General features: G+C 34.6%; 1 protein-coding gene across 1 annotated transcript; it reads right to left on the bottom strand.

The window, feature by feature from the left end:
* Positions 1–574: 574 nt before the first annotated feature.
* On the bottom strand, positions 575–2,756 carry LOC124370986 (WASH complex subunit 3-like; the record flags this gene model as incomplete). The annotated part of the gene is made up of 2 exons (XM_046829291.1): positions 575–875; positions 2,518–2,756. Coding segments are annotated over 2 exons (540 nt in total), but the record flags the coding sequence as incomplete, so codon positions are not given.
* Between the last annotated feature and the right edge of the window lie 10,857 nt (positions 2,757–13,613).

Raw genomic sequence — 13,613 nt, 5'->3', positions numbered from 1 at the left:
CGCATTCGATATATTGCACAAACTATACGAGCGAGATAGCTGCCAAACTACTCACGGACCCGGCGGAGGGTTGACTGACCTTACGTGGAGGGGGGGGGGCGCATTCAAACAACTTAGCGCGGCACACTCGAAAAACTGTATCGTGTCGTCACAGTGACGACGCCTTAGCTTTCTAGAATATTTTGTTGTATTCCTTCACCTTCATCATCAATAATCTAAAATGAGCTCATTTTTTAATATGAATAAAAAATTGTTTGATTTAGCATTTTTTAAATAAATAATAATGTTTTATGATTATTAAATTGTTTTTTTTTAACCAGATAAATCAAAAATGTTATTTTCAAAATAAGACATATCTCTTATATAAGTTGCAAAACAAGATACACCAATTAGTTCAAACTAAGACACATCAAAAATTAAAATGCTTTTAAAGCAGATAATGAAACAAATAAAATTTTGAAACTTTGGGAAAATAATTGACTAAATCAGTAAAAACTATAAAAAAATTATAAAAGTATATAATTATTAAAACAAAGAATTAATTTAGTTTTTTGTGTTTCCTGAAAAATTTGGTTCAAGTGATGTGTCTTGTTTTGATACTAGAACGACTGATATAGTCGGCATCGGGGGCTCTGGAGTCAGCTGTAGAGAGTCTGTTCGCGGTGACGGTGACGGTGGTTGGCGGCGCCGGTAGTGACGGTGGCGGCGGCGGCGGCGGTAGTGAGGGTGGTGGCGGCGGCAGTAGTGACGGCGGCAGCGGCGCCATCGGCGGGGGGACGGCAGTACAGGAGTCAGGAGCAATCTCAACCTTCTTGGCCGCAGCAGTCAAGGCGCCCAACCCGTCAAGAGCCTCCACGATGAGTCTGGCCAGCTGCCTAGTTCACATCTAGGACAGCGATGTGGTGCCTAGCAGCCAGTTCTTCTATATAAGCATTCATGAGGGTATTTATATTCACGGGTAAACTTCGTGGATAATCGAGAGTTTACTGTAACTATTTAACAGTTTAGCTAGTTCAATACGTCGGTAATTATATGCACATACTTCACACATGATTAATCACATAAATGTCAACAAATAAAACAATATCGCACATGCACGAGAATAGTGGCACAACTAAAAAATAGTCATTTTTCAGAAGAAGCAAAATAAACTTTAAACTTACCTTTTGCACTATCTAGACTAAACCTATGTTGTATTATTTATGCCTAATGATTTTTTTATACTTAAAGTAACTAATGTCATTGTTAATAAAATTTGGTTTTGAAGTAATCAAATTAATAACTTTAATAAAACAATATTTTTTAATAAATAATTTTGAGTTGTGCCAGTTTTCTTTTTACCATAAAATAGCATTTATGAAAATGGTGAAGCTTTATAACACTTAGGAATAGTGAATAAGTAACACCCAATTTAAACAATAAAAAATATTGTATTACTAGATGTACAAGACAGTATAACATCAATTATTTGTCACTAGTTAAATGAATACCATAGGTGTATAAGTTTAAAGATTTTTTAAAAAGTCCTGATAAAACCTTGGAACCAGGTTAGAAATCTATCAAACTCATTAAGTCGGATTTCTTTCTTTTACTTATAGGGATTTTATTTTGGTATGCTTTTTCCATTTGTATGTCTGTCATCGGTTTATGCTTCCTCTTCTTTTTTGTTTGGTGTTCTCTGAACTCCTTATCTTGATGTGAATTCTTAAATAAAATCTTGCTTGGATTAATTTTCTCAATTCTAATAACAATTGCTTTACTCAACTTGAATTTGTCAGATGCTTCATCATCAAGTTCATTATTGCTGAGGGTATTACCTTCTTTATTTAAGTTTCCATCACTATTATTCCCTTTTTTTTACATTTTGACTTTTCTTGAGGCGTTATGTACCCACAGTTTCAAAAATAACTTTTTCATGTCAAAAAAGTCACATTATGACACATCTAATGTACATGGAAAGGAGTTTCCTGTCTTTTTGGCTGCTCTAATAACTGAAACTTATTGAGAAGCGTAGGTATTAATTAAATCTTCATTTTCACTGTCATCATTAAACCATGAAAGAAAAAATAAAATATAGGACCAATTGGACTAAATATTTATTGTTAAAAAGACTTACATTGATTTCGCTGCACCTGAAAAGAACACTCTTTACATAACATACATGAAAAGTTTTTCGGAAAGTCATTGGTCCAAGCAATACCGTTTCAGTACTCTTTATCTTGAACTGTAGCATCTCACCGCTTGTTTTCTTATAACAATTATAAAAAATACAAAATACAGGCCTGATGCCGTCATGGACAATTAAAGTATAGGAATCAAAATTCTACCAATCTTTTCAATAAAAAAGATGATATTTAAAAATAAAAAAGGTTCTGAATTAATATTTTAGTTATTTAATTATATTCTTGTTAAAGATTTTAATACCAAGAATCATGAATACTTTATTCCTTTAAGCATACAACATGCCAATTATTGGTATAGGAGGCCTATAAGTTCTGATCAAGATTAACATTTTACTTGCCTCCAAAAGGTGGACGATACTTATCACTGTCGTTACTGTCATCACTAAATAAGGGCTCTTCGTAATTTCCAGAATTCTTGAATTCCTTTAAAAAATCAGCAGCTTTGGTGTTTGCTGCACGAGGCTCCCTCACTTCTCGACTTGTTGCCATCTCTACTAATTTTGAAGTCCGGGAACTTTTAAAAGCCTTGCTTGTACTTGGTTGCAGCTTCCATTTTTTTAAAGCAGTAGGAACCTACAACACATTTACGTATCGATTAACCAACTTAAATCTCGATAGTTGTAATACTACAAACTGTAAAAATAAAACAAAACAAAAAAAATAGTGTGTTAGTATAGGTCTACCTTAGATTAAGTTCAAAGTAGGCTACAGTAATAGGTTAGTTTATTATGGGTAGGAACAGTTAGGATAAGGTTATACTAATTTATGTCCTCTTGTTAGCTTAAGTAATAATAAGCCTTATACAGTACGTTATTAAATTTTAGATGAAAAATCAACTATTTATTAGAAAACAGGGGGAGCTCTCATTTTTCAAGTTTTTCCTCCCAACCTCCCTAAAACATGACCATACACCTGACGTAGCCTAACATGACTCTAAACTTAACCCAGCCTATAAAAACCAAACCTCATAACATAACCTGACCTCAACGTACCAAAAATTCAGGTTGAGTTTAGGCTGGGTTTAATATTAGGTTAGGTTAGGTTAGGTTTAGTTAGTGTGGTTGTGGGCTCCTATAAACATTATTAAGGCTGAAATATATTTAAAACCTAAATTAAACAAGAACTAGCAAACTCTAAACCTAGGCCTAACAATTAACATGGTCGAGTTAGGCTAACAACTAATAATGCTAGGAATGTAGTTGACTCATTTATAGCTTATTAAAATGCTAATTATAACTTTTGAGTCCACTTACCAGAAGATTGGGGTGTACATAAATAGTACTCTTTTAATAAATCGCTGTGAAATAATCACTTGCTGTTACTGAAAAAAGATAAATGAGCCTTAACATCAACGACAACGAATGTCAACAAAACAAAACTATAAACTCACTCACTGGTGTGTTGTTCAGCTGATTCCACAGAAGACAAAGTAAGTGTAACAGCTGTTAAATAAGGGAGAGCTGGGGTAGTTAGTTATTCTAATATCTTATACAGTATGATGATTTTGATGGAAGAGTTAATACAGAAAGGGATTATTTTCTTTTCTTTAGATGCAATCAAATAATTCGTTAATTAAATCACTTCAGCACTAGAAATATTCACTTAGGTAAAGCAGCGAATGCACCACTTTCGCCTGTTTAGCCTTTTGCAATATAAATAATATACTTTGGTAAAAAGGCGAATGTGGCATATCCGTTTGTTTACCTGTGAGTAGTTCATATACGACTGTTTAGCGTTGTAAATAGTGAGGCAAGGGCAGATTCGTTAAAATAAACATTGTGATTACTGTTGTTATTATTGGGTCTGCACATTCGTTTGTTTTACTGGAGTGTAGATCTCTCTCAGGACTTTCTGTTTAGCACGTTAGCCCAGATTCGAAAATTTTGCACATTCGCTAATTTACCAATGTGGTCACGATAATATACTTCTACAGGTCGTCGTGGATATACATTGCCGGAACACCACTGATTATGCAAAGGTCTGATTTTGGCAGTTTATTATGTCGAGATGAAGATATATAATAGCCGTAGAGCTTTCAATCCCTCATTTGCCTAACCTAACTACTGAAAGTAATATAAGACCAAGGCCTTGTTTTAATGAATTGTCTGCTTCTGATGAAGAGATACATGACAATCTAATCAGGAGAAGGCGCAGACCTATCACAGGACATCAGCCTAGGAGAGTTTTTAGCTACACCAAATAATCGTAGGGAAAACTACAGCAGAGAGGTGATCCAAGAAAAGAGTTGGGACGAAGTAGTTGAAAACGAAGATCCTGGATTTTCATATACACGTTTGAACATGCGGAACTACCAGGCCCAAAGCATTGCGCCCCCCTCAAAACTCGAAACCAATAATGTATTTAAAACTTTTCCTTACCACCAATTTGATAACTACATTTTCTACGGAGACAAAACAGATATGCTACCAGTTATCTGGAAAACTCATTCAGGCTTTTTATCACCACAAAGCAGATTTAAGGAATGGGTTTAGCATAAAAATTCCTGAAATGAAGGCTTTTTTGGCCATTATTTTCAATTTTCAATTTGGGGCTCCTTAGAAAAACCAACAATAAAAAGTTATTGGAGCACTAATAGACATCTCAGTCAACCTCCTGGTTTCGGAAACTAATGAGCCGAAATAGATTTGAAATAATATAGATTTTTTTCCATATCCTTGATGTGTCTAATTTACCAGAACGTGGTGAACCCGGGTACAGGCCTTGTGGTCGGTTTCAACCAATTTATAGCATCATGCCAATAGGCTTTTCCGACATTTTTATATCCCCAACCAAGCACTATCTATTGATGAGTCACTAGTGGGCACGAAAAAAGCGTATTGGGCTAACACAATAAATGCCACAAAAACATCACAAAGTGGGGGGATAAAAATTATGGGGTATTACGCGATGCTATAACTCACTATTGTGTGTGGCATTTTCATGGTAAAAGAGTGCCAAGAATATTGAGAGGTACAGAACAGGAACGGGAACATGGCTTCAGTTCAAAAAGTTGTCATATTAACTAAAGAAACTTTACTAGCACTATAAATTGCTTTTTGAAAATAATGTAAAATCAAAATTATTTAGGAATAAGGTCAGCAATAAATTAAGACAAGTATGATTTTAAATGGTGTTTTAATTACAGGTTGATAGACCTACGTATCATAATGTTAAATGAAAAATGTTTAAAATAAATCTTAAATAATAACAACTGGTGAAGTAATATACTTAGAATAGTAAAATAAACCAAGCTTCTGTAGTAGTCATGATGGACACTTGGAATGTACTTCAACAAAGCAAGGTCATCTCGCAGTTTTTCCTTGTTTATTAGGTCATTGGTCTGGTTGTAAAAGTTAACCGGGAATTAATGGCAATTAGAAAGACTGGTCATCATAGAACATTCTTCTCTTTTTTGAGAGAGAGGCAACACGATCGCTTTTCGATTTTCTATAGGTACACTCTCTTCATTCAACCACGTCATCGCAAAATAAGTATTTGTACACTTGTTTGTTTTTTGTTTATTAGGTTGGTGTGTAATTGTTGGCCAAGTCTTTTCGTAGTAGAATTGTATTGGCGACTCATCGTTTTCCAGCGACCGCGAAAGCAGAAATGGAAACGTAGTAGACCTGAACAAATCGCCTATTAACGCCAATACCATTACTTGGTGCAGTTCTGAAAGGTTCTCAATCCTCTCCGCAGCAATCAGTCGTCACTCATCATCTCTGGTCCGAGAAACGCGGACCGGGCACGCGATGCCCCCAAGGGGGGGGGGGGGGGTGGGGTGGGGGGGGGGGGGGGGGGGGGGGGGGCCCCCTCCCTCAGTCTGCGCGGCGAGTATAGATTTTTATATTTAGAGCCACAGGTGCTTGCTATCCTGTCTCAAGCACCTAGACCGTTGGAGTTTAATAACAGGTATTTATGAAGATTTGGATAACATTCCGAAAACGTCTCACGAAGTTGTCTCATAAATATTTAGTAAGTCAATACCATATGGGCTAATATGAATGATGGTAAAGTCAGGTATAAACATTTTACAAATGATTCTATTTGCAAGATGTGTATATACAAAATAAAATAGATTAATTAATTAGAGAAAACGCACTAATTTAGCTTTGGCGAATGAACATAGAGTAAGCTTAATGAGGTCGCTCTGCTGACTTTTTTGTATTATGTATTGGTCAGGGCGAGCTTTCGTCTTGCGAGGCAGAGTTTAAATAGGTTTGAGTATTACATACCAACGATGCAAATTTTACGCGTCAGTCATTATTTTATAAATTTATTTGCGAGGTGATGTGAACAAGTTTGTCATGAGTAGTCGTAATACAGAGAGTAATACAAGCAGTTAGAATACATACATGATTTCGAATGGCGGGCAGGCAAACTCGACTGTACGCCTTCGCTTGGGCCAGTGCGCGCTAGCCATACGCTGCATTAAATAGAGTCTTAAGTGATGGTTTAGAATGCATTTTAACGCTTAGTTTTAATTCAGCTCAAAAATTCTATTAAACATTAGTAAACTTACTATATGGGGAATCATATCTAAATTTGATTAAAATAAATCAAAACTTGAATCATTTTGTGAGTCGGGGGGTTTCAAACTAGTCAAGAAGTAGCACTAATACAAATGAATTATTATAAATTGTATTTAACAGCAATATCCTAATAGAGATATGAAAAGAACGCGGGCTATCTTACAAGTAGGCGGGGAATAAACTATAAATGTCTAATCTTAAATAGCTAAGCTTTACTTTTTATGTTACAACTGTTTAACAATGTTACTGCTTTTCACTTTGGTGTTATCAGCTGATATCAGTATCGAATGAGATTGATTTCTTATAACATTTCTCATATCATGGTTACAGAAATATTGTTTGTTTATACTAGTATCCTGTTATCGCGTATGTTAGTTTATATTCCTTACTTACAATGAAAATATAAAATGTAGCACTAGCATTCCAGCGAATGCTTATATTTTAGTTTGATCATATCTTAAAAAAAGACATGCCATACTTCCAATAATACAGAAAGATTCCTTGTAATCTCACCAACGTATATATATAGAGTCATTTCCGCCGCTTTGTCGTTATATTGAAGAAATTTGGGTTCGCTGATTACCTCCCACCACCATTTTTCGCATTAAGAGTAGTGCTACCTCTGGTAGCAAAAATCAGGTTAGGACCATAGTCGATAAATAACTTATTTGGTTAGCATAAGATCAGCCCTGAAAATGGGCCGACGATAACAACAAATCACAACACTGTTTTCAAGGAGTTTCTACACGGCTCTTCGTTTAGAAAAGAATTCATATCTAGCAACACACAGTAATTATGTCAAGAAAGTGTTAAAAGCTAGCCAAAAGGATATTAGCATTACGTTTCTCGGATATAAATCTGTGATCGGTTGTATACGTAAGTCGATATAAAAAGCCCCGGAATAAGATGATATAAAATGCATTCAGTTTGCTCTATGGTTGGTCGTCTGTTACAAAGAAGTGTAATCAAGAGGAAAAAGGACATCGAATTGGTCAAGGAGAACGATAAACTATTTCATATGTAATTTCTTAGTAAGGGAAGCTATCATAGCATAGTCTTGTTGGACGTTAGTGGCAATTCAATAATTTGATTTGATTATGTTTCTGGTTTACTTTGTAAGATTCTAGTCGTGTGTTATAAAACTTATATTGCGAGGATAAGTGCGCGTAAAAGCTGTTATTAACAAAAGAAGAAACTTGAGCCACTAAATAGAAATGATCTGTTGATTATCATTGGTAAAGAAATAAGGGAGGTGGACTTTATACCAGCCCTTCTAAATGGTGTATACGTTTTGGTGTATGGGGGGGCAAGGAAATTGTGAAAAAATTGATTAAAGTTCTGTAATTGTTTTATAGACAGCTATGGTTTTAAATTGCAGAAGAAAAATTGATTAGATTAAATATCGTAGTGACATTAAAAGATACTTTCATAACATCTGCATTGGTGGTGGATGGGAACATTTTTTCACACTCGTCGCAGACAGCGCCTGACAATGCAATTTGGTATATACCACGAATTCAAGATATCCAGACACTTAACCAATTATACATAATTGACTTCATTTAAGTTGGCGGCATATAGTTGTCTCAAATATATTTTGATTTTTTTAAAGACTCCATGGCAATTTCAACGCATTTTTCGAAAATGTGTAATAACGAAAACACTATCATAAAACAGAGAGTTTCATGTAAGTCAGTCTTTAACGAGAAGGGCTCTGGTTAAACATTCCTATGGCAGCAGTAGACTTCATATTTTCCTCTCATGTTTCTTGTTTCTTAAGTTAATTTTTTATAGTCAAATTAATAAAAGATGATCCATATCAAGTAATAACCATATATGGACTATATCTTATAATACTCTATCAGGATATAAAGGAGGATATACTATGTTGATATAGTACTATAGTTATAAAATACTATATATTATAAATAAGGCTTAGATATGAGATTATGGCGGTCCTATGAACATCAATTATTGTGGACACGTCCTAAGAAATATTCCAACTCTGTAATAATAGGCTGTTTGTAAGAGATGATCGAAAATAAATCAGAATCTGTAACTCAGGCGAATGAAAATAAGGACTTCGTAAAATCTTAATATGGCTGTTTCGGTCTTTTCTACTCTATTCTTGAGGCTTGCTCAAATCAATCTATTTGATAATGTCTTGTCTAGCGAAAATAAAGCGAAAAATCTTCTAGCTCTTGACAAACTTTATAGGTAAACCGACATCAGTTCTATTTATCTTTTAATTAGTTCTTCTTTCAGTAAGCTAGACCTAAGTAGTAATTTATCATGTTTATTCATATTCTTTAAGTTCTTTTGTTTTGCATCGCAAATACAAGTTCAAGAAATCTCTGTTCGGGGTTGAAGTGTAAAGCTTTTTATAATCGTTGCCAACTGCGTGCAATTATTGTTAAACCGCCGAATTTAGTCTTTCATTGTTCTTCCGCAAGTATTCATAAATTTTAGTTATTTCGTTTATTTTCTTCTAAATTATACCAATGCGCGTTCAACTCTCTTTAATATTTCTTTAAAAATCTTAGGCTTCTACACCAAACTTCATTTAATTCACTTTATGGTAGCCTCCATTTACATAAGTGAAAAAATTTGAGATGTGTTCAAGTTTAGCCAACTATTTTTAGTGCACAAATTATCTTTTTTATTAAGGACAAATTTCTATCAAGACGTTTTTATAAGGGCTATAAAGTTAGGCAGATAATATTGAAGATTAAATTCAGTAGATTATTCCAGGATTTATTCCAAAAAAACTCTAGTATACTATGGTGTGTAAGGGCTATCCCTATAAAAAACCTGTGGATTAATCTTTTACTGAGATTATACTAAAAGGTCTAATTGGCCAGAACATTATAGAGCTTAAAAGTTCTATAAACTGTTTTCGCCTGTAAATTACAAAAAGGATACTTTTTAACTAAAGTAGTGAAAATCTATTGACTCACGAGTGCATCAGATTTTCCCTATTTAAATGGAGAGGTAAAAACAGGTATCATGATCCATTATACTTGGCATAAAAACAGACATTCTTTAGAAGGCAGCCATTATGATAGGACAATGATAATTCTGAAAATTCATCTCAAAAAACAAAGGCAATGCATTATGAGAAATGAAATTGAAATTAATGTTCTGAGGGACTTGGGCTCACACAAAGGAAAACCAAATTATATCGATCAGGGGGCGGAAAAGGATGTTTTAATGAATTGAGAAATTAAGGGAATTATAAGAGAAAATCTTCCAAAGTTTTGAAATAGTAAAGACAGATAACATCATATTTACATGATTGATAAAAATGTACAAAATTACAAGAACTCGCATGAATAAACTTTCCAATATGATAGCCAAACCAGATAAAACTAAGTCTGCAAATGTATCGAATAAGAGAGAAATTTGATAAAACTCGATAAAACTCTTCACGAAAAACCATTAGAAAAATATCATAGATCGTTGAAGTTTTTATCGGCTTCTAGTATATAATCACGGTCTTATTTTCAAGGCTAAATACAATTTTTTAACAAAATTGTTATAAACGAATGTAATTCCATATGTCGAATTTTACAGCAAAAAAATTATGATCTAATCTCAACTTATAGAGTGCCCAGGAAGAATTAAAAGTCTTCATATCGAAACATTTTCAAGAAAATGTTAAAAAATTATATGAATGAGCGATAGTCTCTCTTATGGAATGTGAATACGTGAAAGAGACTTTAGTGAACGAACGTTGAAACACAAACGTAGTGACCTCAATGTACTTTACTCTATACAAAGACAGACTAGAAATCTATTAGGACTGTACAAAAACAAACCGATTTTAATACTACGCCCTAACAATCAATTATAATAAGCATTAAACACAATTAGTGGCCGTGAACCAAAACAATATCGATCTAACCAAAATAGTAGGGTATCTGCTGATAGGACATTTAACACAGCTGGGCAAAACTAACAACTAGTTTTGAGCATTAATACCAGCACGATAATGTATGATGACAGCAGAGAAAGCTAATGATATCGATTTCTGCCCCACAATTTATGCAGTAGAAGGTGAAAAGTTGAAAGCTCTGTGTAAATATTCTCGCAACTCCAAATAAAGATAGGCATTTCTGTTTTGTTTATTCTATCGAGCGCGATGGCGCTTATTGAAAAACTCCGAATGTACTCTATCGTTCGAGCAGAGCAAAGCTAGAAATACCGAAAGACAATTTGTGAATTGACGTAACAATATTTATCAGGGTTTGTGATGTGATTCCAATGGTGTGCTTTGAGAAGAGATATATCTACATCTAATTGTTGAAAAATCGAAGCATTCATATTCCGTTAAGATAGCAAATACTCTCCCAATAAATTGTCTGTGAAATGTTTAGACCAGTTTTTGATGAAAAAAATCCAAAATAACATTTTGTCTCGCGTTAGGCTAAATTTCTCAGAAAAATATGATCGTAGGTCTGAAGTTACAGAGCCACTTTGATTTATTGTAACTGTTCCAAATCCAAAAGACTACGGATAAATTATTCTCATTTAATTTGTCTTTAGGAATAACCGATTTAAAATAAGCAGCTTGTTTCTTCATGCAGCTATATACTAAGCAATGAGCACAAAAAAGTTTCTCTTTTGTAGATAGATGTTCTATTAGTCATTTTCTAGACAAGAATCTGAGGATTGTGAGACTCTTAAACAACAAGATTCGACATCTAGGAAATTTGCTACAAAAAATCATGAAGTTTTTTGTGCTAATCAGCGCAATTATGTCCATTTCCCAAGGTCCAAAGCAATCCTTAAAATTCTTTTACTAAATTTGATTCAAAAACGAAATTTAAACGCATGTCGCGTTACGTAATATTATATTGGAGCTTGCCACGAGATAGAGCAATATTGTGAATAGAGATATACGATCCTATGCAATTCGAACACAATCCAACACAAGATGTTCGAACTTACACAACTTCAAGCAGTTTCTAAGGAAGGCACCATTCTCTTATTGGGGGGTGGGGTGGGGGTGGGGGGGGTTGGCGAGGGTTTTATTAACTCTCATATTATTTACGCTAAAGTTCTGGTCTTGAAAATTGTGACGCAAGTACTGTATGTAGGCGTTTAATAGCATCAGCCTAGATTAAGTGTTACTTCGATGGCAAAACAAATGCAAGAAGAATTTTGGCACACAAATGTCGGTCTCCCGGCATAAATTGTGACCCCTCATGTGAGAAAGACGAACTGCAATGAAATTATCACTATATGAACATACATACGGTGCTAATCGAAAGAGAATACTATGTTAGATTCATCTAAGACAAAGACAAAAAACCTTTATGAAATTGACTGATAAGAAGAATGTAAATTTGCATACTCTAACAATGCAAACGTTTGTCAGCATATCTTCGGCGCAATGGTTATTAACTGCTTATGATGTTGAGTCCAATTCACGTAATGGATTTTTACTCCTGATTATGTTGGCCGATAAGAAGTTAAGGAGTTATATACTAATAGTAGAGAGTATCAATTATGTCATGTTAGGATCTTGGTTCGAAAAAGTTTCGAGAGGCGCAGTCTCATTACATGTTTTGTAATCCCGACTGGAAATTATTGAAATTTACGGCAACAGCATAATATTCGCAGTTTTCTGTCAGTTATATATGGTCAAATTACTGATACTCATTTGTACATTAAAAAGAATTGGGTCTGATAAAACCAGTAGCGGTAATGTTGATATTGATTGCAAAACGGATGTCCTGATGAACGATATCCATAAAATATTATATCTGTACAATTGCTTGTGTATTGAGGGGTATGAGTTTGAGTAGGGTGACAAAGCCTAGAAAAAAGTTTCATAAAATTTCACTTCTTCGTGGATACCTACATTTGATGATGTCATCAGGTCCTAGGCACCGCGTCCTTATTGAAAAAATTAGCAGAAAAAAATTCTAAGAGAGAAGAATGAACATCAACGATGACAAATGCCATTTTTATGATCTACCTCGCCGCGTATGCGGAAAGAATTATGTGAACTTGAAATTCTTAAAAAGACATGGCCAAATGACGAAAGAAGGAAATTCTTTAAAATGTCTTATTCTAGGGAAAAAGGGCAATATCTATATATACGTCTCATACCGAAGACCCGCATGTGTAAGAGCTTCACATATTCACTAGTATCGGAAGTGTATACAACCAAATTGCTAACTCTAAACTTTCTATGAGAGTGCTATAGAAACTTGATAATTTTCGGCAGCGAGCACGAGTACCTTTTGCCGTGTAACGCAATCCGAGGCATAAAATCTGATCTGAAAACTCTGTGGAAAGTTTTTAGTTTTAAAACAAGATCTCCCCTCAACAAAAAATTTCCCCCAAAAAAAACACGCATTGTTTTACACCTTGTGCTAGGGCTATTTTTTTGTAAGGCCGCGATCAAGCAGGGCTGAACCGTTGGAAGCTAGCTTCAGGATCTGACCCGAAAACAATTCCAAGTCTATCCTATTGGTCAGAGATGAATTTGATGAAGCTAACTAAAGAAGAAATGGTCGCAGTATGATATTTTATTTGCTCGTTATGCTTTCCCCATGGTTTAAAGACGATCAAATTTTACGCTCGAATATTTGACATTCCAGGAGATTTTTTCCGGTAAACAATAATTTTCAGCAGCCTGATTATGTAGGCCGGCACGAGAAAGACGCGTTGGTCAGTAGGCATGCAAATACTGTATTGACGCCGATTAAAATTAGCGAAAATTGGGGGCGCGAATAAGAAAAATTCATTCTACAGAAAAGCGTCAAGTGAGCAATTTTTTATTTCTGCCGCTAAAGGTTTCTCCCATATTGGATTTTGGCCGAGAAACGTTGATATAGTGTATGCAATTCTTTCTTTGTAAATATTTGCCCCTTACGTGAAAAGTTTG

The sequence above is a fragment of the Homalodisca vitripennis genome, unplaced genomic scaffold (assembly GCF_021130785.1).
Source record: "Homalodisca vitripennis isolate AUS2020 unplaced genomic scaffold, UT_GWSS_2.1 ScUCBcl_800;HRSCAF=3556, whole genome shotgun sequence".
NCBI classification, from domain to species: domain Eukaryota; kingdom Metazoa; phylum Arthropoda; class Insecta; order Hemiptera; family Cicadellidae; genus Homalodisca; species Homalodisca vitripennis.
The sequence above is the reverse complement of the archived record's forward strand: the minus strand, read 5'-3'. Positions and strand labels throughout refer to the sequence as shown.